General features: G+C 42.1%; 1 protein-coding gene across 2 annotated transcripts in view; it reads right to left on the bottom strand.

Annotated features, from left to right (window-relative positions):
* KDM4C (lysine demethylase 4C) overlaps positions 1-27,097 on the bottom strand; it is a 595,853-nt gene that overhangs the window by 150,087 nt on the left and 418,669 nt on the right. For both annotated transcript variants that reach the window (XM_077249185.1, XM_077249186.1), the window contains one exon: positions 12,666-12,721. In XM_077249185.1, the coding sequence (XP_077105300.1) occupies positions 12,666-12,721 (56 nt within the window). The remainder of the gene's footprint in view (positions 1-12,665; positions 12,722-27,097) is intronic.

Genomic DNA, 27,097 nt, shown 5'->3' with positions numbered 1-27,097 from the left:
ATAACACGCTTATTTTATTGACTTATGACTGTTTATTATTGGATGGTGTGCAATTTTCTTTGCAGTAATGCTTTTCTCTTTTTGTCTAACAAATAAAGGGAACCTGTCACCCCCCCCCCCCCCCAGGCGTTTGTAACTAAAAGAACCACCTTGTGCAGCACTAATGCTGCATTCCGACAAGGTGGCTCTTTTAGTTATTGGTGCTGTAACTTCAGAAATAATCCATTTTATAATCTGTCCCAAATACCTTTTATCAGTCCTGGAGGCAGGCCTTTGCCCCCTGCTGCAAACACAGCACCACCATCACTCATGTCTCCTCAGCGCTGTTTTTAAATGAGCCGGCACCTGCGCTCTTTTCTCCTGCCTTGGGCATGCGCAGTGAGCGCTGCCCGTCCTCTCTCCTCATTTGCAGTTTAGCTGACTGCGCCTGTGCGGCCGCCCTGCCCAAGATCCCGCCCCGCAGTGTCTTCTGATTTATTCTCACTGCGGGGCGGGATCTCGGGCAGGGCGGCTGCACAGGCGCAGTCAGCTCAATGCATGAGAAAAGAGCGCAGGCACCGGCTCATTTGAAAACAACGCTGAGGAGGCGGCGCCCAGCACCAAGAGGACTTGAGTGACGGTGGTGCTGCGCTTGCAGCAGGGGAGAAGGCCTGCCTCCAGGACTGATAAAAGGTATTTGGGACAAATTATAAAATGAATTATTTCTGAAGTTACAGCACCAATAACTAAAAGAGCCACCTTGTCAGAATGCAGCATAAGTGCTGCACAAGTGGCTCTTTTAGTTACAAACGCTTGGGGGGCTGACAGGTTCCCTTTAAGTGCAGACATACGCATACGGATGAGTGCGTCAAAACAACGCATTACTGTCTATGGAAACGCATTGTTATGCAAGGACATGCATACGCATGCGTATCGAACGCCTGCGTACTTCAGACTAATCATGTCCAGGAAATGATTTCACCACCTGCAAACTCCTAGCTTTATAAAAGAGGTTCTGGACACGAAATCCATTACTCTCAAGACTCTGGATGCGAGCACAATGTCTGTCTGTCTCTCTCACTGCAGTCTGTACTCTGTACTTACGTTTTGCTTTCTGTTCCTTCTAGACTGACATGTTCCTGTACCGGACTCTTCCTTGCCTGGATTGCTCCTGCCTGTCCTGGATTGCTCCTGTGGCCCTGTGTAAGTATGTGTGTACTTTTCAATTACTATGTTGCACTGCCCAGTCTCACACTTTTTTCCCATTGTAGACTGTGCTGTGCTGTTGTCCCTGAGTTGTGCTGCTGTTCCAGTGTTGTGGTGCTGTCCAGATGTTCTGGTGCTGGGCTGCTGTGCTGTTGGGTGTCTGCCTGTAATGTAAGTATTGGCCTTCAAAATGTTTTTTTGTTTGCTTTGGCACTTTTAACAAGTTCAATTTTTCTTATCTGTTCTTTTCTGTAGTGTTTCACTTGACTGCTGCCTGCTGTTCCAACATGTCCTCCAGTGAAGACTCTGCTTCCAAGAGTGGACATGACACTGATTATGTAATCACATTTGATATACTGATTGGTATGTATTGACTGGCAATACTACACATGTGGTAAATCATGTATTTTCTTTACAGGAAACTTCCAGTGCAGAAGAGCAGGAGCAGTCAAGGAAATTAACCTTCCCAGGGTCGTCGGGTTCAAATTCCTGAGAAGGAAAGACGGGGTGTAAGTATTCTTTTCGGCATCAGACTTGAAATTATTGTTGTTTTTTTTTTTTAGCTTTGTAGCTTTAAAACTATATGACTTACACTATCGTTCAAAAGTTTAGGGTCACTTACAAATTTTCTTATTTTTGAAAAAGCACAGTTTTTTTCCCAATGAAGCTAACATTAAATGATTCAGAAATACACTCTATACATTGTTAATGTGGTAAATGACTATTCTAGCTGCAAACATTTGGTTTGTAATGCAATATCTTCATAGGTGTATAGAGGCCCATTCCCAACAATCATCACTCCAGTGTTCTTATGGTACTTTGTGTTTGCTAACTGTGTAAGAAGGATAATGGATGGTTAGAATACCCTTGAAAACCCTTGTGCAAGTATGTTAGCACAGCTGACAACAATTTGGCTGATTAGAGAAGCTATAAACCTGACCTTCCTTTGAGCTAGTTGAGAATCTGGAGCATTATATTTGTTGGTTCAATTAAACTCTCAAAATGGCCAGAAAAAAAAGAACTTTCACGTGAATCTCGACAGTCTATTCTTGTTCTTAGAAATGAAGGCTATTACATGCGAGAAATTGCCAAGAAACTGAAGATTTCCTACAACAGTGTGTACTACTCCCTTCAGAGAGCACAAACAGGATCTAACCAGAGCAGAAAGAGAAGTGGGAGGCCCCGCTGCACAACTGAGCAACAAGACAAGTACATTAGAGTCTGTAGCTTGAGAAATCAACGCCTCACAGGTCCTCAACTGGCAGCTTCATTAAAAAGTATACGCAAAACGCCAGTGTTAACATCTACAGTGAAGAGGTGACTCCGGGATGTTGGCCTTCATGGCAGAGTGGCAAAGAAAAAGTCATATCAGAGACTGGCTAATAAAAGGAAAAGATTAATATGGGCAAAGGAACAGACATTGGACAGAGGAAAATTGGAAAAAAGTGTTATGGACAGACGAATCCAAATTTGAGGTGTTTGGATCACACAGAAGAACATTTGTGAGATGCAGAACAACTGAAAAGATGCTGGAGGAGTGCCTGATGCCATCTGTCAAGCATGGTGGAGGTAATGTGATGGTTTGGTGCTGGTAAAGTGGGAGATTTGTACAAGGTAAAAGGGATTTTGAATATAGAAGGCCATCACTCCATTTTGCAACACCATGCCATACCCTGTGGACAGCGCTTGATTGGAGCCAATTTCATCCTACAACAGGACAATGACCCAAAGCACACCTCCAAATTATGCAAGAACTATTTAGGGGAGAAGCAGGCAGCTAGTATTCTATCTGTAATGGAGTGGCCAGCGCAGTCACCAGATCTCAACCCCACTGAGCTGTTGTGGGAGCAGCTTGACCGTATGGTACACAAAAAGTGCCCATCAAGCCAAACCAACTTGTGGGAGGGGCTTCTGGAAGCATGGGGTGAAATTTCTCCAGATTACCTCAGCAAATTAACTGCTAGAATGCCAAAGGTCTGCAATGCTGTAATTGCTGCAAAGGGAGCATTCTTTGACTAAAGCAAAGTTTAAAGGAGAAAATTATTATTTCAAATAAAAATCTTTTTTTCGAACCTTGTCAATGTCTGGACTAGATTTTAAATTCATTTGATTAATAAAAGTATAAGTTTTCATGGAAAACACAACATTGTCTTTGTGACCCTAAACTTTTGAAAGGAAGTGTATTAATTTTTGTTTTCTTATTTTATTTGATCTATAGGTTCGACAACGTGAAGAAGGCCAACCTGTCATTAACGATGACATACTCATTACACTGGTGCAAGAGCGAGTAGCGTTGTTGGAGCCCCGTGATCGTAATCATTCTGACTCCGTATTGATTCGACGACTCTGGGAAGAAGTGGCCAGATTGTTGATGAATGATTGGGACCATGCAAGGCCACAAGTCAAAAAGGATTTTCGTAAGTATTGCAATGTGGTCTGACGCGTCTGTTTTGCTCTAATTGTTGGAGTCTTTTTTTTTTTTTTTTCACAATTAATTTTTTTTCTTCCCTGTTCAGGGTGAAGAAAGTAAAAGTCTGTTGGCATTCGATGAAGGACCACTTCAACAGGGATTTAAGAAAGGACATTCGGGTTAGAAGTGGTGCTGCTCCAAAGCTCTCCAAATATAAATACAATTGTATGCTGTCTTTTCTGAGGCCTGCGGTTGCTCAGTAAACGCGAGTATCTTTTCTGTTGTCATACTATTATATAAACTATAACCTTTTTTTTTAAAAAAATGTTTCTTTTATTTTCCACACAGAACCTGGAGCAGCACACCACAACCTGGATCTTCCTCTGTTGGAGCGGCCCCTCATCGACCAGCCAATGAACGGGTCCCAATTATCCACCAGCAATGGAGCAACCAGGCAGGCTTTCACAGGCTCAGGAACAGGCAGCTGGTCCATCAGGTTTTCCCCTCTCCCAGCCCTCTGCCACTGGTTTTGTAGGGACTTATCAGCGGCAGAGGGCCTGGGAGAGGTCAGTCAAGCCCGAGTTTATTTACTTAAGTTCGGTCTTCCAGGATGGGATGAAGGTGATCGGAGATAGACTGGACAGTGGGTTCACACAGGTGAACACACTTTTCCAGGATGTCCACAGACGCCTTGACCGCCTGGAGGCCGACCTTCAGAGACCGGCACATCATTTTTTTACACAATAGAGCGGGGCATGTCAGAAAACCATATGCCTGAACTCCAGCTGAACGTCATGAAGGCCTGCCAGGCTGCTTACAACCAGGCACTGCAGCAGTCCCGAAGCTACCATCCGCAGGCCGGATTTTACTGGCAGGCAAACATTTCTTTTCTGAGACAGCAACAAGGCCAAGCATAGCATCAGTGGGCGAAGATGCCAGCACCGATCTATCCTCCACCACCACCGCTAGACATTACGGCTGTTCCCCCAGGTCACAGCTACACCACGCTCCAGAGTGCAGCACCACTGCAGCAAGCAGCATCACTACAGCAAGCAGCATCCAACACGCTCCAGAGAGCAGCACCCGTGCAGCAAGCAGCATCCACCACGCTGCCCAGTCCAGCACCATGCCAGCACACTGCTACAGAGGCCACCACTCCCACTCAGTAACCAAGAAACGCAGAGGTACCTACAAAAAACAGACTACCACTAGGGCCTCTGCGCCGCACAGGAAAAAGACGACACGGAGCCAAAAATGTAGGCCAAAACTGAACCCACCACCTCCACCCTCACCTCCCAATGTATCTATGTTGTCAAATCTGTCACTACCTTCCCTTGGTTCTCTCCCTTCCAATTTGTCTATCCATTCCCCACAAATCAACTCCTAATGTCTCGTCTACTCCCAATGTGTCCAGTCCCATCCATGAGCCAATCTTGCAATTTATTGCCCCTTAACCTGTAACCCCTTCATCATCGAATGCTACCCAATCATCACAGCTCAACACCCCCAAGGTCCACAATTTCTCACAGTCAGACAGACCCCGAACATAAAGCCAATTGTTGTTTAATGCAAAATAAACAGTTGGTTATGGTTGTTAAATAGAATTTTTATTTTGCTTGCAGAATCCCTGTATTTTCTCTTTATGTGAAATGATATTTATAACCCTGTATGTAACCCCTTTCTCATGTACAGCACCATGGAATTAATGGTGCTATATAAATAAATAATAATAATAATAATGTGAAAACACACACGTGTGTATTGTATTGTTGAGTGAAGATATATCGGGTGTTTAACTGGAGGTGTTTTATTAGTAGTAAAGTCAGCAAACATTACAGGTACATTTACTTAAAGTGCATTAAACCATATCGTCTCGCCATGCAAGACGTCTAATATCAGAAACAAAGTAAGCAGCAAACTTATCCCTCATCTAGGCAACTTCCACTGTAGTCCTCAGAGGGTGATCACGGTAATCCTGCAAAGTGCTAGCAACAGGTTTGTCAAGTTCTAACTTTTGTTGCTCTTTTGCCAAGATGTAATTGTGCATAACAACACATGCTTTGACCACATCATCAATTGTCTCAGTTTTTAGATTAATTGGTGTTCCCAAAATGCGCCATTTAGATGCCAGCAAACCAAAGGCACACTCCACAGTTCTTCGTACCCTTGTCAGTCGGTAGTTAAAAATCCTTTTGGTGTGATTCAAGTCCCAACTCTAGTAAGGTTTTATGAGGTTGGCACACACATGAAACGCCTCTGTAATGAATGGAAGCGGAGGCACAGGTGGTGCAGTTCATATTAGTTTTTTACTGATATTTTTGTGGAACCTTGGGACTACGGTCCGGGTGGGCTCTTAAGGGGGCGTGACTACGTGAGCTTCAGACACCCATGGCAAGTCCCCTCAAACCAGGTCAGAATGGAATGCCTGGGGGTCACAGGTGCTACATCCAGTTAGACCCTGGACACGTGGCAGCTGTCCCAGTGGGATAGACGGACAAGCAGGGTTAACAGATGTCATGGAGCTAACAGGTGGTACTGGCGTTGTGCAGAGGTATGGATGGCTGAATGGTGGGACGTGATGGAACTGGCATACACAGAACGGACGTCATCCAGGATAGCCAGGTAACATGTAGCTGATAGTCTGCGGAGACAAACAGTGTAAGCGGAGCACTGGCAGAACACTTCAGAAGCTAAAGCACACACTAGCCGAAACTGGAAGCTAGCAACAGAGGATACTTGCTGCTCTGGCACCCTCCCTATGGCGGAGGAGCTAGAAATAATAATTACTAACACGTCATTGGTCAGAAGTACTTTTTGAAAAATGTGCACTGTCTCTTTAAGAGACCGGGAGAGCGCATGCGACCTAAGCACTCTACCCGAGAACCTGCTGGCCACGCGCCAGGAAGCAGGGGGAAGAGAGGAAGCAGAGGCGAGGCCAGCAGAGAGCGGGAGTCCCTACAGGGTCCCCGCAAAGGTACAGGACCGGGACCGGGTGTAACAGCCTCATCCCCAACAACAACAAACGGCATTGGCGGTACTTCAGTGTTCGGAAGATGTTGTGGCGGTGGAAAATTAAAATTATTACCATACAAACGTTGGCCCATGTCAGAGTTTTTGAAGCCTGTGAGTCATTTCCTCGCCCAAATGAGCCAACGTCGACAAATTGACACTCAGCATCTGCAATCGCCATGAGAACAATTGAAAAGTACTTTTTGTAATTGAAAAGTACTTTTTGTAATTGAAATACTCGGATCCACTTCCAGCAGGTTTCATAATCTGAATGTGTTTGCCGTCCACAGCACATAAACAGTTTGGAAAATAACAAATTTCATGGAATTTTGCATCATTTTTCAGCCAGAGTTCAGTTGTCGGAGGAATTCTGGACGCAGAACGTCACATAAAGCACGGCAGATGTCTCCAACAATCCAAGAAAGGGTGGACACTCCAATCCAGAATTGAAAATGTAGAGATCTTAAGGTCTTTCCGGTAGCCAAAAATCTGCCAAACAAAAAATGAAAAAAAAAATAAAAAAATCAGTACATGGCTGTTATAACAATAATACAAATGACGTGTTTATTTTTCAAAATTACGTACCTCAGGGTCACCAACAGATGTTCGTCAGCAGGAATTGCTCGACGTAGTTGTGTGTCCTGCTTGGGGATGGATCCTTGGACACGTTGCAGCAAGTCATCGTAGCTCTGTTCCGACATCCTCATGTAGTTGAAAAACTTCTCGGGTTTTCACGCAGCTCACTGTGGTAGGCTCCATGGCTCTCTCGGACTTCAACTATGGGGTGTTGCCAGTAGCGACAAGGAAGTCTTCTCCGTCTTGCTCTTCTTCTTTCTTCTTCACAAGTCTCAGCAAAGGCAAAAGCCAATTTCAATTCGAAATCCAGATTACGATAGAAGCTTCCCATGCCAAGATCCATCTTGCAGCTGGATACAGCAGCAAAAGATGAGGATTTCATCTGTGTAGGGTATATATACAGAATCCACCATGAGACACGCCCATTGTGTGGCTTTTGTCAAGGAAATTCCCCTGGAACAGCATTTGCTGCATAACAAAATTCATGGAAATTTCGAACGCATGCGCAGAAACAACGCAAACGCATGCATAAACGCACACAAACGCATGCAGAAGCAGCAGCATTTTTTTGCACCATGTGCAAGCTGTTGAGGATAAAAAACGCAGCGTAACTATGCATTTGAATGCATTTTGGCATGCGTTTGCTATGCAGATGATACGCTGCGGACAGATACGCAAATGTGTACTTCGCCTCATCCACAAGGAGAGACTTGGCAGGGAAGGAGCGCTATTTGACTCTTGCAGAACAAATTATCATAGAATAGTTTGCAAGCTCCATATAAAAAGCCCTTAAGTGCCAGTAGAGCAGGATCCCCTCTAAAGGGACCCTATTTTGGAAAATACACCCCTCCAGTAATATATCTACATGTGTAGTCACTAATTTAACTCCATGAGTGTTTTCCAGAAACAAGCAGCAGTGGATGTTGCCATGTAAAAATTGCAAGTCTGCTATTGTAGAGCCCAGTACATTGTAGTGCCCATACATTGTGCACAGCTTGTGCTTCTGGAGACATGGACCCTGTGAATTAAGCGGGTTCTCATTGCTACAGAAATATCAAAACATGTAAATGTGGTTTAGGCACACTGGGACTCAGAAGAGAGGGGGGCATTTGGATTTGGGAGGGCAGAATTCACTGGATTTCTATTGGAGCTATAGCGCTTTTCCAGAGCCTTTGAGGTACCTGTAATGTGGAAACCCCCTATATTTCCACTAAGATGACAGACCTGAGTGGGGACTTGCTTTTTTTGTGGATTGAATTGAAGCTTTTATAGGTAACATTTTACATAAGATGAGCACTTGCATCAGGGTTTCCATCTAAATCTCTGAATGACATGATTCAGATGAAACCCCAGAGGGATCCATTCACTATAATGAGACAGCAGAATTACTCTAGACTCCGTCTGGCCTCTGTTCGGCGGAGTCCTCTTTTTCCCCAGCGGTGCACAAAACTTGCACAAAATTGTGGCAGACCGTGTTCGTATTCACGCTTAAAAAGACTCCACAATGTCTCCATCAGTTTCATTATAGGGAATCTTCCACTAGGGGCTCTGCCTTAATTACATATTTCATAGATTTACATGGAAATCCCAGTGTAAGTGCTCCATGCAGAGCGCAGGAAAAATGCAGAGCCTTACTGTGATCTTTGGATCTTTTCATGCTGTTCCTTGTGTGCTATAAGTAATAAGGCAGCTTTACTCTTTGGGTTGATGCGATCACAGCGATAACAGATGAATATCGGTTATCTTTGGCTGCTATCACACACTAAAAAATGCTTTTGTTTGCAAAAAAAAAAAAAAAAAGGTTTTGTATCTCCATATTGTGAGAGCTATAATTTTTCTAAATGACTGCAGATAAGAGTTATACGAGGTCTCTTTTGCTGGACAAGTTCACATTTTTATTAGTTACTTTTTCAGTCACATGACACTTTTTGATCGCTTTCTTTTCAGATTATTGGAAGAGAGAAAGAACAAAAAAAAAGCAATTCAAGAACTACTCGTTTTTGTTTTTTTGCTGTACACAGTATGGTAAAAGTGATAAGGCAGCTTTATTCTATGGTTCAGTACAATTACAACGATGCCACATTTATATTTTTTTCTTATGTTTTTGCACTTTTACACAAACTATTTTATAGGAACATATAGTTTTTGCATTGCTGTTTTCTGAAAGTTGTAGCTTTTTTATTTCTCTGCTGTGTGGTAGCTTGTTTTTTGCAGGTCAAGATGGGAGTTTTCGGATATACCATTTGACTTTTCGATTGCGTTTTATTCAATTTTTTGGGGGGCGGTATGATGAAAAAACAGATTTTTGGCCACATTTTTCATTATTTTACGACATTCATTGAAGGGTTTAAATAGTGTGACAGTTTTATAGGTTGGGTTGTTCTGCATGCGGCGATACCAAATATGTGCTGTTAAAAAATAAAAAAATATAACTTTTACTTAGTCCCTCTATGGGACTTTAACTTTTATTACTCTGATTGCTGGTATGAAGCATTGCAATGCACCAGCATTACTGTATACCTGTCAGTGCTACAGAACTTTGCTCTAGTGCAAAGTCAAGTGAGCCTGCACACTTACAAGTTTAAAACAAGATGCCTATGGTTTATAAGGTATAAAACTGGTGACCAGTTCTCTTTAAAATATTCAATATTCTGCCACCCTTAAGGAAGCCCATAGACCTTTGTCTAAAGCTGATAACTATTGATTAACTTGAAATAGTCTATTTGGGTGAAATTTAACAAATAATTATTAATTTAGCTAAATAATGACATATCGCTTGGAAATAAGATGAAGTTGTTAGAAATTTGTATCCACAAAAAACATCTCCAGAACCCCTCAACATTTTTCAGCCTTAATCTGATGTCAAACTTGACTAACAGGCAAGATACACTTATTAGTCTATGGCGGTATGGTTGTAATGATTGTTTACCAGACAATCGTTCTTTCAATGCTTGTTCAACCATCAACTTCTATGCAATGTGCAGAGGCATGTAAAAGTTTGGGCATCCCTTGTCAAAATTACTGTTACCGTGAACAGTTTAGCAAGCTGAAGATGAAAAGATCTCTAAATGGCCTAAAGATAAAAAGGACACATCACATCCTATATATATATATATATATATATATATATATATATATATATATATATATATATATATATATATATTTATTTATTTTTCCCATCTTTCACATTTTAAAAATTACTAAAATGAAAATGGGCCAATGCAAAAGTTTAGGCATCCTGCATGGTTAGTACAAAGTGGCACACCATTTTGAAAGGATCACAGCTTGTAAACGCATTTTGTAGCCAGAGTCTTTCAATTCTTGTTTACCATCTATTCTTTCTTGGAAAATTCTTCCACTTCTGTGTGGTTCCTGGGTCATCTTGTATGTACTGCTATTTTGAGGTCTAGTCACAGATTTTTAATGGTGCTCAGAACAGGGGACTGTGAAGGATATTGTAAAACCTTTAGCTTGCACCTTTTGAAGTAGTCTATTGAGGAGTTTGATGTGTCTTCAGGATCATTATCCATTTGTAGAAGCCATCCTCTTTTCAACTTCAGCTAATTTTTTTTTTTTTTTACAGATGGTGTTAAGTTTGCGTCAAGAATTTGTTGAAATTTCATTTTATCCAATCTTCCCTCTACCCATGAAATGTTTCCCTTCCCCTTAAGGCCCCGTCTCACTTAGCGACGCTAAAGCGATCCCGACAACGATACGACCTGTCAGGGATCGTTGCTGCGTCGCTATGTGGTCGCTGGTGAGATGTCAAACAGTGAGATCTTCCAACGATCGCTGCTGCGATCTCACTGTTTGACATCTCACCAGCGACCTGTAGCGACCTGTACAACGATGTCAAATGGGAGCTATTATGACAATTCAGTGTCTGAGTCGTCAACGAGGTCGTTGGTAAGGCTACTTTCACACTAGCGTCGGGAACAACCCGTCGCTGTGCGTCGGGCCGACGTTCCCGACGCTAGCGTGGTCTCCGCCGCACAACGGGGGCAGCGGATGCATTTTTCCCACGCATCCGCTGCCCCATTGTGAGGTGCGGGGAAGTGCGGGGAGGTGGGGGCGGAGATCCGGCCGCGCATGCGCGGTCGGAAAAAGCGGACCGTCGGGAGCAAAAAACGTTACATGTAACGTTTTTTTCTCCCGACGGTCCGCTACCACACGCCCAAGCGTCGCAAAACGGACGCAACGTTTGGCAATGCGTCGCAAATGCGTCGCTAATGTTAGTCTATGACGAAAAAACGTATCCAGCAAGAACTTTTGCTGGATGCGTATTTTCGGCAAAACGACGCATTTGCGACGTATTGCAGTTAACGCTAGTGTGAAAGTAGCCTAAGGTGTCAAACACAGCGATGTGTGCTACCCAGCGGGACCTCAACGATCAAAAAAAGGTCCAGGCCATTCCGACACGACCAGCGATCTCACAGCAGGGGCCTGGTCGCTGCTACGTGTCACACATAGCGAGATCGCTACTGAGGTCGATGTTGCGTCACAAAACTTGTGACTCAGCAGCGATCTCGCTAGCGATCTCGCTTAGTGAGACGGGGGCTTTAGATGTTCTTTTGCATACTTCTGAAGCTTAATTTTATGGTGAGGACGCAGGAGAGGTTTTCTTCTGATGACTCTTCAATGAAGGCCATATTTGTGCAGGTGTCTCTGAACAGTAGAACAATGTAACAACTCCAGAGTCTGCTATATCTTTCTGAGTTCTGATTTGCTCTCTTGCAATCTTACGAGCAGCTCTCACTGAAATTTAGCTTGGTCTTCCAGACCTTATTCTTGACCTCCACTGCTCCTCTTAAATGCAATTTCTTAATTACATTTCGAACTGAGTTAAGGGCAAACCTAAAAATGCTTTGCCATCTATTTATAGCCTTCCCCTGCTTTATGGGCCTCCAAAATCTTAATTTTATGAGCTCTAGGCAGATGCTTAGAAAAAAACCATGGCTGCTGTTTTTTGGCACAAGGTTAGAGGAGGCTGGGTTTTTTAAAAGATGGGAAATTTGAGTCACCTGGCCTTTCCTAATAATGATCGTGAACAAGCCATAATGCTAACAGACTAATTAAAATATGAAATATTGGTCAAAGCTATCTGAGCACACAAGTCTCCAAGGGTGCCAAAACTTTTGCATAGACCCATTTTAAATTTTTTTAATTTTTAAAATTTAAAAAAAAAAAATGACAATTTTTTTGCCAAAAAACAAAAACAAAAGGAGATGTGTCATCTTTAACTTTGTCTTTTAGAGGTAATTTCACAGGCACCTACTTAACTGTTCACAATAACAGTATTTTTGACATGTCACTGCATATGACCTATTTTAGCCTTTGATTGTTTTTAAGAAATACCCTGATCACTGCTGTATTTTCAGTTATACCTTTTTTTGTGATAATTTTGAAAGATTTCGTTAGACTGTTAAGTTAACATGTTGTAACTCAAAACTATTAAAAAAAAGAAACGTTACCAATGACTTACTTATTATCTGTTGTTTGTTTAAGAGCGCCTCCTCGTAGACTGCAGAGGCAACATTCCTAAAACGAGAAAGTTAAAATAATGAAGAAAACTCTACTTGTGAATTAAAATTTGTGTAAAGTGAATAAATCAAAAGGTTGCCTACCACATTTATTATTTTGACCAGAACAAATTACTTTCTATTGGCTCCTTAATAAAACATCACTTCTGAAAAGTCAAGTCAATAAAGAACATCTTCCAAACTTTTCAGAAAAGAACTACTTATTGCAAGATTTATCAAATAAAAATCTTTTAACACTGGTTTGGTTTACAATGGCTTGTAGCATGGAATGACAGTAGCTAAGTGGAAAGACAAACAAATAGAAAGAACAATCCTCCCAACTTAATTTATGCGTTTTATCCCATGGCAATGACCATCCAATTTAATGCCTTCTACTGCATGTAAAATAATCATTCTGTCGCAGTATGTGGACTTCACTAAACCGAAGGCTATTTCAATAAATGACAGCAGTACAAGGTAAAAAAACTTTGCAAACCAAGGAAAAATCAAGGAAAATTACAAGTGGCAAGTAGTTTTCTCTTCAAGAATATTTTTGTTGACAAATTCTGTTCTGAATAGAGGCGAACCATTGAGAAGTCTAAAAAACCTCAGTTCTCCAAAGTAGGCAATCATGTTATTTAATTAGGACATATATTACACAGGGGAACAATTTGAAAAAAAATTTCTGTTGAGTTAGGTTTTTGAGCTGATTTATACTAAAATTGGCATGCTGATTCCAAAAATGTAGTCAGTTTTTTTTCTAGCACGTCAAGTTTTTCCTACACAACTACTGCCAGAGAAGCACAATTGCACTGATATCTGTAATAAGACTTGTTATCTGATTACAATTCGACTCATATAGAGCTACGTGGCAACTTGTAAGAGTAGTCACTACTTTGTCATGCCTATTTCTTATATATTTCATTTTTTGTTCATATTTGTACTATTTAAAAAAAACAAAACACTTTTTAGGTACAGTAGTTTACATAGTTTTGAGAAGACAAAAATCCTATAGTTCAAAAACTTGACGTGATAGAGAAAAACTGAGATCATTTCTGGATTCAGCATCCAAAAATTAATTAAGAACAGTTGTCTGACCTAACTCTTAAAAAATTGTGTTCCCCAGTGTTATCAGCAGGTGATAATTCACCATTATGTCATACAAGAAACGTCAATACACATAAAACATTAGGTGCTACCAAAGTTCAGGTAAGCCACACGAAGGGCTACATTACTCCAACTTCTCCCCACCCAGCTGGGCATGAATGGCATGTAACTTTTTTTGTGCCGACGGTCCGCCAAAACACGACGCATCCGTCGCACGCCGATTGCGACGTGTGGCCATATGTCGCAATGCATCACTAATGCAAGCCTATGGAGAAAAAAACGCATCCTGCGGGCAACTTTGCAGGATGCGTTTTTTCTCCAAAATGACGCATTGCGACGGACAGCAAGCGACGCTAGTGTGAAAGTAGCCTTATAGAGTTCATTGGAATGAAACAACTAGCGTGCTCTGCATACTATCGCCGTATCTCCAACAATGATAATTTGGGCTTAATCAGCACTCTGATTAATCACTCCTTTTTCTGCAGATGTTCCCAAGTGATTTACTACACTTACCGTATATTGTTAAATCTTATACTTTCCTAAAAAGAAAGCATAATTCCTATAATCTGTAATATGCAAATTGCCTCTTCTGAGAAAAAGAGGACTTAACTCTATAGCGCCACCTGTTGGAAGTAGCGATCCTACAAGTCACAATCAACCCTCTAACGAGTCGTGCAATATGACTTAGGATAATCTGTAAGACACTATTTCTCTCCATTTTTTAAACTGTACTATTACTGGAGCATCAATATGATAACTTCATCAAGTCTAATGTTTTACCTATTAAAATGATATATAACCTCCATCACGCCAACTCCAGTCATGCTTATATTAAAACTAATATGCTATTTCATTATGTCCAGGCAATGTCTTACAGTTGTTTATTTTGTTAGTTGCTTTTCACATTTACACCACTAGGGAAACATCCAAAATATGCGACAACTTAAATTTGCTGTCTTTAAGGTAGATCAACATCAATTCAGTGGGGGTCAGAAACCCAGCACCATCATAGATCAACTGTTAGCTAGAGAATAGGATCTGCTCTGCAGTACCCGGCAGCAGATGCTTTACATGGAAAAGAGTTGTGCAGAGCTGTGGGGATGTGGTGAGGAGGACCAGGATTTAGAGAGACATCGCTGACAGTGAGGAAGAACAGAGAATGAAATTAATCTGTTGCATTACCACTTTAACCCAATTGTAATGTAAAGTAAAGCTAAGGCTATAATTAAGCTGTAGCACAGATTACATTGATAACTTTGGTGAAGAAATCAGCTTTGTTGTTCTTCTTTAACAAGCATTTTAAGTTTTCACCTAATTAGATTTTGGTGCACAGGGGCAGGACTGTAAAGGGATATTTTCCTTCCTGTAATTCCCCAACCCCTCAGTCTGCCTCCAGGCAATAAATGACCTGCTTCCTCTGTCAGAAACCTCAGCAGTGATCTGTCATTGAAAGGCTGGAGGCAGGTGCAGGGACTGGAAAATCACCGACGGGGAGGAAAAGATGTGACTAGGTGAAAACTTTAAATGCGGATTACACTGCGCAACAAATTTCAGAGAAGTTATTGTCCCCTGAGAAAATTTTAATGTATCTTATAGATTTTGATATGCTAAACACGAATATGTGCTCCAAAAGTCTATCATGTAAGGTTTTTAACCCCTTCATGTCCAGAGCTTTTTTCAATTTTTCGTTTTTTGCTCCCCTTCTTTCCAGAGCCATAACTTTTTTATTTTTCCATCAATACGGCCATGTGTGGGCTTACTTTTTGTGGGACGAGCTGACTTTATAATGATACCACTCTTGTGCAGATACGTTCTTTTGATCGCCCGTTATTGCATTTTAATTCAATGTCACGGCGACCAAAAAAACAATTCTGGCTTTTTTTTTTTTTTTTTTAATAGATCGGCAATTGTAAATGCGGTGATACCAAATATGTTTAGGTTTGATTTTTTTTATTGTTTTATTTTGAACGGGGCGAAAGGGGGGTGATTTGAACTTCTATTTTTTTTTCATCATATTTTTAAAAACATTTTTTTTTTTTTTTTTTTTTTTTTTTTTTACTTTTGCCAGGCTTCAATAGTCTCAATGGGAGGCTAGAAGCTGGCACAACTTGATTGCCTCTGCTACATAGAGGCGATGATCAGATCGCCCGTATGTAGAAGAATTACAGTGTTGCTATGAGTGCCGACCACAGGGTGGCGCTCACAGTAATCTGGCATCAACAACCATAGAGGTCTCTAGGAGACCTCTGGTTGTTATGCCAAGGCACCGCTGACCCCTGATCATGTGATGGGGTCACCGATGTGCGCATTTCCTGCCGGATGCGCTTGTTAAATGCCGCTGGATTGCAATTCCACCCTCGCCTATTGGGGGCACATGGCACATAAGTTCTTGCATATGTGTAGATCAGCGATTTATGTTATTTCAGTGGAAAATTCAGAATATACCATTTCAGAAAAACTTCATATATGAGTTTTTAGAATTATAACAGAATATTATGTTTCATATCATTTCTCAAAAACCTTACGTGATAGGGAAAATCTGAAGTCATGTCTGAAATCAGCATGAAAAAATCTATTAGGAACACTCAAAATTGTCCGAGGGACAAAACCTTTGAAATGCAGTGTTATAGAAGGACAACAAAGAGGAATTCTTCAAGTATTAATGTAATCAGTAGCACAGCCCCATTACAGCCATGTCTGTACTTTACATTACAAAATCCTGAGGATAGATTCTCCATAATAGTTTAGAAATGCCCGCGATACGGATATACCATACATAAATATAGGTGACACACTTGTATTTGTTTATATATGACACTTTGGTGCATTTGTGAATATAAACAACCAAAATATGTGGGTGTTTTTGTCAATTTGTTTGCCACATAAAAATTATAACCCATATTTGTCACAGCAGCACATTGGCCAAATACTGGGACTGCTCATTGAACTTACAAAATTTAGCTTTTTTTTTTTTTTTTTTTTTAATTGTCATTTTTACAAACTTATTTTATTACAGCCTTAGGCTACTTTCACACTAGCGTCGGACGACGCACGACGAATTGCGTCGTTGTGGCGTACCGACGCTAGCAGTGAATGTGCCGCACAACGGGGGCAGCGGATGCTGTTTTTCAACGCATCCGCTGCCCCATTGTGAGGTGCGGGCAGGCGGGGGCGGAGTTCCGGCCTCGCATGCGCGGTCAGAAAAGACGGGAACGACGCACCAAAGAACGTTACAAGCAACGTTTTTTTGGTGGTGACGGTCCAACGCAACACGACGCAACCGTCGCACGACGGTTGCGACGTGCAGCACTGCGTCGCTAATTCAAGTCAATGGAGAAAAAAACGCATCCTGCAAAAGTGCTTGTGTTTTTTCTGCAAAACGACGCACAGCGACGTGCAGTGCACGACGCTAGTGTGAAAGAGGCCTTACTGTTTTTTCTTCTTTTTCTTATTTAAACACAAAAACCTGATTTAAACAATAGGCCATTATCTGATTAGTCATTCCCCTTCACCCCTTTATGACCTTGCAATTTTCCACTTTTGTTTTTCGTTTCCTTTATTCCAAGAGCCATAACCTCAATTTTTCCATCCCCATAGCCATATGAAAGTTTGTTTTTTTGCGGGATGAGTTGTACTGTTGAACGACATCATTGATTTTTCCACATAGTGAACTGGAAAACGGAAAAGAAAAATTCCAAGTGCGATAAAATTGCTTTTTTTTTTTTTTTTTTTTTATTTACCATGTTCACGATATGGTAAAATCAAAGCACCAGAATTACATTTTTTTTAATTCAGTCGCCATGACAGCACCACGAGAGAGGGGATCCGCCCTTCAGGGACAGGAAACCTACAGACATAAAAAGGGCGGCACCTCTCTCCCTCGTCAGTTGGTTTAAAGAGCATGAGAGGACCTCCTAGGTTAGTAGCATATAAACAATTTTAAAACATGGTACAATTCACCCAGTGAATAAACTTAGGACTTAATGGAAAGAAGATGTTGACCCACACAAGAAGAGAGGGTAGGGAATATAAGGGTGCTGTCATGGGCTCCTGAAAAACACCGCTACCGGTAAGTAGCTTACGTATTTATTCAGTCGCCATGACAGCACCACGAGAGACTTTCAGAGAAGTAAAAGATTAGGGAGGGACAACTGCTTCAAGCACCCTTCTCCCAAACGTGAGATCGGAGGAGCTACCCAAATCTAGTCTATAGTGCTTAAGAAAAGTAGATGGAGAAGACCATGTGGCCGCCTTACAATCAACACCTCTGATCTCTCTGCCCAGGAAGTAGCCATGGCTCGAGTGGAGTGAGCTTTTATACCTTCTGGGATCTGCACACCACCTGCTTAATAAGCCAAAGAAATTGCCTCCCTGATCCATCTAGCTAATGTGTTTTTGGACACTCTAAGTCCCTTTCTAACTCCCTGGAAGGATACAAATAGGGAATTATCTTTCTTCCAAGTGTTAGTAACCGAAATATATTTAAGAAGACATCTTCTTACATCTAGTGAATGGAATTTTCGCTCTTTATCATTAGTGGGGTTAGAACAGAACAAAGGTAGAACCACTTCCTGTAATCTGTGAAATTTTGAAGCTACTTTCGGAAGGTAAAAAGGATCAGGTTTCAAGATCTTCTCTAAACTGCATGTATGGAGGATGTCTAGATAGGGCTTGTAGATCGCTAACCCTTCTCGCGGATGTGAACGCGACTAAAAGGGCCGTTTTAAAAGATAGGATCTTAATCGGGACAGTATCAATAGGTTCGAATGGCGCTTCCATCAGAGCTGCCAGTACAAAATTTAGGTCCCATGGAACCAATTTCTGCTTAATAACTGGCCTGGACCTAGTTGCAGCCTTGAAGAACCTAGATATCCAGTGATTGCTGGCTAACTTACTATTGTACAGCGCCCCCAGAGCCGACACTTGAACTCAGAGTGCTTGTGGCTAAACCCATCTCTAAACCCCTCTGTAAAAATTCCAAAATTTTATTAATACAGAATTTTTGGCCAATATGTGCCCCTGAGACCTCTAAAAATTTCTTCCAAATTCTGACATAAATGTTTGTCGTGAGACATCTTTCTACTCTTTAATAAAGTATTTACTAGCTCTCGAGAAAAACCCTTCGCTCTTAGTAATGAGCTCTCAAATTCCACGCCGCTAGATGTAAATTACCGACTCGTGGACGGAGAATTGGGCCCTGGGAGAGGAGATCTGGTATCTCTGGAAGAATCCAAGGCTGGGAAATGGACATCTTCCTCAGCCATGGAAACCATGACCTTCTGGGCCAGAACGGGGCTACCATGATTATCCGGGCCCTGTCCTCCCGTATCTTCCTCAGGACTATCGGGATTAAGTTTAGAGGGGGAAAGGCATAAGCGAGATTGAAGTGCCATGAAATTAAGAGAGCGTCCACTGCATATGGGTTTTCCCTGGGGTTTAAGGAGCAGAATCGATGTAGCTTTCTGTTTTCCTTGCTTGCGAAAAGGTCTGTATCTGGGCACCCCCATAATTGTACAATCTGATTGAAGATGGTCTGATTCAATGTCCAATCTCCCTGTCCGAGTTTTTTGCGGCTTAGATAGTTGGCCATGACATTGAGCTTTCCTTTTATGTGAAGAGCCGTAAGGGATAGTAGATGTTTTTCGGCCATCTGAAAAATACGATCCGCAACATCCATTAACGAACCTGACCGAGTACCTCCTTGATGGTTAATATAGACTACGGTCACCTGGTTGTCTGAAAAAAATCTGACATGTCTACCCTGTAGGGGTATAAGGACATTTTTTAAAGCGCGTTCTACAGCTAATAATTCTTTTAAGTTGGACGATGAATTTTGCTCAGATTGAGACCATAGTCCCTGGACCCAACTATCCTCCATGTGCGCTCCCCATCCCCTGGGACTAGCATCTGTAGTCACTATCCGGGACACATCGTTTGTCCAGGGAACACCTCTACGTAAACTTGGTATATGTGTCCACCAATGTAAAGATTGTATAGAATCAGGGGATAGTGAAAAAATACCGTCAAGGTGAGCCGACAAGTGACGGGCATTACGTAAAACGTCCCACTGTAGTGTTCTGGTGTGATATTGAGCCCAGAGGACCGCCGGAACACACGATGTGAGCGATCCTAACAGTGACATTACCCTTCTTATAGAGACTGATGGTTTTTTAATCACTTTAGTTACTTGTTGTTGGATCCTATCCACTTTTGCATCTGGAAGGCGGCATTCCTGCCTAGTAGAATCTATGAGAAGACCCAAAAACTCCTGTACTTTAGAGGGTTGTAAAGGTTTTTTTTTTTTAAATTAATGATCCAACCCAATTCCTGCAACACTTTCCTAACTGGTCAGTGCAGTGTGATTCCGAATGTCCCACGATTAATAAGTCATCTAAATAGGGAACTGTTAAGATGTCCTGTTCGTGAAGGTGCGCCATGACTTCTACCATTATTTTAGTGAATACACGGGGTGCAACCGAGACACCAAAGGGAAGCGCTCGGTATTGGAAGTGCTCTATTGTGCCATTAATTGAAACTGCCACTCTAAGGAATTGTTGGTGGTCTGTGTGTATCGGGATGTGATAATAGGCGTCTTTCAAATCTAAGACAACCATGAAGCAATTGTTAAACATAAGCTTTATTGCAGTCTTTACAGACTCCATCTTTAAGTAAGGAACCAGGATAAATTTATTTAGGCCTTTTAAATTAATGATGGTACGGAAGGACCCATCAGGTTCTTTAATCAGGAAGAGGGGGGAATAAAACCCCTTACCTCTTTGTATTGTTGGTACATTAACCAACACTCCTTTTTGATGAAGTTCCTGGACTTCCGATTCCAGTGCCAATTGTTCTGCAGAGGAAGAACGTACAGGTGTTAGACAAAATTTATCTTGAGGAAACCTTTGGAACTCGAACCTTAGACCAGTTGCAATAATACTGAGGACCCATGGGCTATTGGAAATCTTCAACCAGGCCGGGTAGAAGGCTGAAAGTCTTCCCCCACCTGGTCCAGCAGTCATTGAGGCTTTTTATAGTCCCGAGAGGTGTTAAACATATACCCTCTACCTCTTTTTCTGTTACTGTCATATCTGGATCTTTCTCTACTTCATCTTTTGCGGTTGAACCATCTTTTATTGTATTCCCGTCTGTATGAGGGTCTTCCTAGAAAGGGAAATCGTTTTTTTATTATCGCCTGCTTTTTCTAACAGCTCATCCAGTACTGGTCCAAACAAGTGCGCCCCCTCAAAGGGAATGCCACATAATTTTGTTCTGGCTTGTAAATCTCCTGGCCAACATTTTATCCATAAAGCCCTGCGGGCCGCATTGGACAGGGCTGAAGATCTGGCTGCCAATTTCACCGAATCTGCCGAAGCGTCTGAAAGAAAAGCTGCTAATTCTTGAATTATAGGAAGGGAGGCTAAGATCTCATTTCTAGGAACTTTATTTTTATGTTGATCTTCCAGGCGGTCAAGCCACATCATTAGCGACCGTGCTGTACAAGTAGCCGCAATTGCTGGTCTCAGAGATCCCGCCGCCGTTTCCCAAGTACCCTTAAGAAAAAACGTCAGCCTTTCTGTCTAACGGGTCTTTTAGATTGCCTAGATCCTCAAACGGTAGCGAGGTCTTTTTACACGCTTTGGCTACTGCCGCGTCTAGCTTCAGGGCTTTTTCCCATGAGGATGAAGCTTCTTCCTCAAATGGATACATCCTCTTAAATGCCGGTGGAAGTGATCCTTTCCTTTCCGGTTTCTTCCACTCCCTTGTAATTAAAGCTTTTATTTTATCAATCACCGGAAAAGATCTACGGGATTTTTTATCTAACCCCTTAAACATTATGTCCTGCATGGAGCACTCCGACTGGGGCTCTTCAATCCCCATTGTATTATTTACTGCTTTAACCAGCCGATTCATTCTATCTAGTGGTAAGCAGGAGTGTCCCGACTCAGCGTCCATGGACGAAGAGGAAGACTGAGAGGAATCTGAGCTTAGCTCGCCCGAATTTGAACTAAAGTCCGACATTGGGGATCTATTTTTTCCCCCTTTTAAAATCTGACTTTTGGGATTTAATAGAACTTCTGATTTCTCGTCTAACCATATCTCTTAAGGTAGACGTAAGGTCAGGGGCCTCTTCCTCTATTAAACGTTGTATGCAAGGCTTGCACAACCTTTTCTCATAATTATCCGGGAGTGGTTCCCCACATTCGCCACACTCCCTGTGTTTGGCCTTGGTGTAACATTTTCTCATCTAGTAAGGAGAGAGGGAACATAAAGAGGGGCAGAGGATCATTAAGTGAACTTTCATGTAGATCACTTACCCAGATGCGTGGTTCACGGTACCGTAGTTAGTGGGGGGGGGTCCTTCCTGGCCGGTGATGTTTTACAGCCTGAGGACTTGCTTGACTTCTGAACACTTTTGGCTCCACCAGCGCAACTAATGCCACTAGATCGCCGCTGGGAGATAGCATGGGTCTCTTCAATGGCCTGAGGCTGCTGCCGCTTCTCAAGCTGCGGTGCTTCTTGCTCCGGCGACTCCATTTGAAAAAATGGGTCAGACACTCAGCAGCTTCCATATCTTTCCTTAAATATGCCCCCAACGGTACCTCCCCCGGATGGGGGTCAGCAGGATTTCCATGTGACCTGCCTGGCACCAACGTGAGGACTGGCTTCCCCCTCCCGAGGCCGCGCCCCCGGCTGACAATAGGGCCCCCCCACAGGCCGTGCAGCACCCGCTTTCATCGTCCATCCAGAGGGATACGCCACGATCCGGCGTGGCTCCACCACGCATGTCTGGTCGAGTCATCAGACTGTGCCACTGGCCGCGTCATCAGGATGCACCGCCAGCCTCGCCAGGGAACGCCCCTTCCGGTCGCGACTGCGGCGCCTCCTCAGACACCCGGACACGCCGTCCGGACCGAAGCGCTCACCTCCGCCGGACACGGCCGGACCCGGAAAGGCCCGCCAGACACGGCCCCAGGAGCAGGTACCACATACTTAATGGGTACCTGCGGCGAAGGGTCATTAGGAAGCAAGCCGTTCTGAAGGCTGCTTCCCTCTGCTGACACCTAACACAAGACCCCTGCTGTGTGGTGCTTCCTGCATCCTGGACAGTCCGAGGTAGGGGCCCTCCCGCTACCTGCGTCGGACCACCAGGACTGGATAGTCTTCTTTCTTCAACCTTCTTCACAAGGTCTGCCTGAAGAGGTTCGCCTGTCAGGGACAGGAAACCAACTGACGAGGGAGAGAGGTCCTGAAGAGGTTCGCCTGTCAGGGACAGGAAACCAACTGACGAGGGAGAGAGGTGCCGCCCTTTTTATGTCTGTAGGTTTCCTGTCCCTGAAGGGCGGATCCCCTCTCTTGTGGTGCTGTCATGGCGACTGAATAAAAAAAAATGTAATTCTGGTGCTTTGATTTTTTTTCTCGCCACGCTGTTTAGCGATCAGGTTAATCCTTTTTTTTATTGATAGATCGGGCGATTCTGAGCGCGGCGATACAAAATATGTGTAGGTTTGAATTTTTTTTACTGTTTTATTTTGAATGGGGCGATTTAAACTTTTATATTTTTTCATATTTTTAATTTTTTTTTTTTTACCTTTGGTATGCTTCATGGGAGGCTAGAAGCTGCCATAACTTGATCGACTTTACTACATAGAGGCAATGCTCAGATCGCCTGTATGTAGCAGAATTACTGAATTGCTATGAACGCCGACCACAGGGTGGCGCTCATAGCAATCAGGCATCAACAACCATAGAGGTCTCAAGAGGACCTCTGGTTGTCATGCCGACGCAACGCTGACCCCTGACGCGGTCAGCGGTGCACGTATTTTTGGTCTGACGGCCAGAAGCACGATTTAAATGCCGCTGTCAGTTTGACAGTGTCATTTAACTAGTTAATAGGTGTCGGCAGCTGACATGTCGCGGCTTTGAGGTGGGCTCACCGCCGGAGCCCACCTCAAAGTGGGGATTCCGATGCAGAAATCGAGATTTATGAATGTTGGCCACAGGCCTGGAGGGAATTTACAGGAAGATCGTAATTACAGGCACAGGGTCATCAGCCCTGTGATCATGTGATGGTGGCGTTGATGGGAAGGGACACGACCTTTGATGCAAATTTGCATTAAAAGTTGTGAAGGGGCTAAATACCAGAAGGAACATTTTTAAAAGTCAACTGCCAAACTTATACACAATATGGCAAATTAGGCTCTAAGAATATTTGAGATCTCCTCAAACATATTAAAATTAGGCACATTTAACAGAATTACAAGTTTGCAGTAATATTTGCAATTTTACAATTCCAACTTCTAGATGCAGTAACAAAAAAAAAAAAAAAAAAAAAACACCCCTGAATTTTCCTAGATTTCTTATGTAAAAGCTACTACGCATTCACTTTGTATGCAATTATTCAAGCCTAGCATTATTCCTTCAATAGTATTGCAATGTCAGCGGTAGGCATGGCTAATGAGAAATCAGGCTCAAGATTTTCCAAAATGGGGAAAGTGGTAGCCAATCCATACACTGTGCAAAGCACTGTAATTAGACAACAGAATAAATGAATGGTGCTGGAGGTCACAGCAGGTGAAGACACTCACTAGTATCTGCCCAACTGTCTGATTCTTTCTGAACCAGGGAGCAGAAAATGTAATCACAGAAAGAGGAGAGGTGGTGAACATTTGTTTTTCCATTCTCCCCACTATTCTTCAAATAGGATACCGAAGGTGCTTGTATGCACGCATTCTTCAGGACACTAAATAAAAGCTGTGTGTCATTTTATATTTTCTTGCTTCAGCTTCGTTGAATAGTAGTAAGCGAAAAATGTAGATGAGATACATGTTAAGTCACAGCTGACACTTTTTGCTGTGCAAAAATAAAATTATGATCGCCTGACCTTGAGCGGATCCTGAAATGAATGTTCTGATATACAACATATGATCATCTGCTGCCATATTTCAAGCACACACTGAATACCTATTGTGCAGTGCAGCTGCTGCGTAGTCTGTTCTTAGAGTAACGAGAGCGGAGATCCAGCCATTATTGAAAGCAGAAGCTGGGAAATGAATAGCAGCATACCTGTATTTGTGATTCTTTTGATGTCAAATGAAATGCCACACTCCGTAAAATGTGTGGAAAATATCACATCACATCATCAAATTGTCGGCTAAAGATCTAGCGGAAATGCATGCAAGAGAGAAAAAGCTTCCCGTCATGCACATCACAATTCAGTATTAACACATTTTGGAGAACATTAATATTAATACATTTTAGAGAACGTTAATATTAATTAATTTAATTTATTCAGAAATATATTGCAACCGTTCATCATGTAGAAAGGTTAGATTACCTACAGCTCAGAAAAATCAGTACCTAAGTACTCTGCCAGTAGGATACAAATCAAGCCGCATTAACCGGATGAATATGTTATTCATGGCACATTTATAGATTAGGTGTTATTTTGTATGGAAGGTAAGAATGTAGCTGGGAAAGAAGGACAGGCTTGAAACTATGAGATGGGACTTCAGAGCTGTCCAAATAAGGGGAATTTTAACCTTGATTTTATATGGTCCTAGTCATCTTGTCCTTCATTCTGTTAACATTCAGGATGTTATTCAAAAATTCATTTTTAAAAGGGAACTTGTCAACGTATTTTTACATACAGCTACTGTATATTGCTAGATAGCTCCTTGTCCCGCCATAAAAAGTCTACCCGCTTTCGCAGAGCTCCGACGTGCCAGTTTGGAGTAGAAGCCATATACATTGGGGGTTTGTCATTTACAAGAATGCACATACTCCTATATAGCCATACACTGCTTCCATGTAGACAAACACCAAGTACCGGAAACTTACATTCTACTTTCATAACCATGATTAATTGCTTTTAAAATGGATATTAGATGCCCAATTGTGGTGCAGTCACATGGATTTCAAGTGCTGTCATACTAGGACAATTATTATTAGAGACTAATGAGGACTCTCACATTTTCATTTACAACTTGGAGATTTTAGAGACTGGAGGAAATTCATCATTATGTTCTTGCCAGAAAACTGGCAGATAAATGTGCAACACCTAGATATCAACTCCGGCATTTTTATGATACGTGGAGCTTAGAAATAATGGCAGCGGTGTAGTGGAGCCCAACACATTTACTATGGTTTATGCCAGAATGTGGTGTTAATGATAGCAGAAGCATATTCCAGTCCATGACTAGAGTACTTTTATTTTTTGTATTCTGGCACTTGGGTATCCAGAAAGGTGTACAAAATGTATTAAGAGGTGTGCATCTCATTGAATTTAATGCATTTTACTCTAGCACCATTTTGATCAAGACAGACAATATTGAAAAAATATCCCTTTGTCTTTAACCCCTTAAAGTGCCATCCATTTTTTAACAGACACAATGAGTGAAAAACATTTAATTGCCGATAACTCAATGACCCTGATCTCCGTCAGTCCCCACAGGTACGGAATGGCAGAAAAGGTTTTCATTCTCTCAATCATGATAAAACTGTCATTACTTCCTCTGTCTATGTAGGTGAGTGTAGGAGGGATTTTGCTGGACCAGCTGTATATTTTAATGGCATTATTTTGGGTTGCTTATAACTATATTCCTCAACATTGAAACTGCAACTTCAAGAAGGAATAGTAGTAAAACTATGGAAATCACAGGATGGACAGGAATGTTAATAATATGAAAATGATGACATAGAAACAACATTTTCCAAACCTCTCAATTTATTCAGTATGGAGTATTAGCGCGATGTGCAGAAATACACACTTACACTCCTTTGCTTGCTATCAATTAGGTTAGTAATGCTTTTCTGAATACTATTCTGCCACGCTGAATTCATTGATTCATTGAATGATCAATTTCACTTGTAATACAGAATAGATCCTTATTCTCCATTGAATCAGACGAGACCACGTGGGCAACACCAAGAAGAGGCCTTCACAAGGTAATCGCCACACAGTTCTCAGTTGGAAAAAGCTGAATTATGAGAGCATTCGCTCCTTCTCACTCTCACTTGTTTTTCATCATCCTTCTACTTTTCTTTTCTTCCTCCTCCTTTTTCTCTTTTACACTTTTCCTATTTTTTCTGGCTCTTTTTTGCCTTCTACCTCTCGTACGGTCCATCATAATAAAAGTACAAGACCTGCTGCTGGCTGGGAGGATTTCCATCCCCGAGTCACAAGTCCCTATTCTATTGTCTTCTCTCATTATTACACTGAGTAAGGATTGTGTATCATCTATTGTTTGTAATGCTCCTGTGTAGATAATCATTATTAGGTTAATCAAGA

Source organism: Ranitomeya variabilis, chromosome 1 (assembly GCF_051348905.1).
Source record: "Ranitomeya variabilis isolate aRanVar5 chromosome 1, aRanVar5.hap1, whole genome shotgun sequence".
NCBI classification, from domain to species: domain Eukaryota; kingdom Metazoa; phylum Chordata; class Amphibia; order Anura; family Dendrobatidae; genus Ranitomeya; species Ranitomeya variabilis.
Note: the sequence above shows the minus strand (reverse complement) of the source record. Positions and strands in the feature narration are given on the sequence as shown.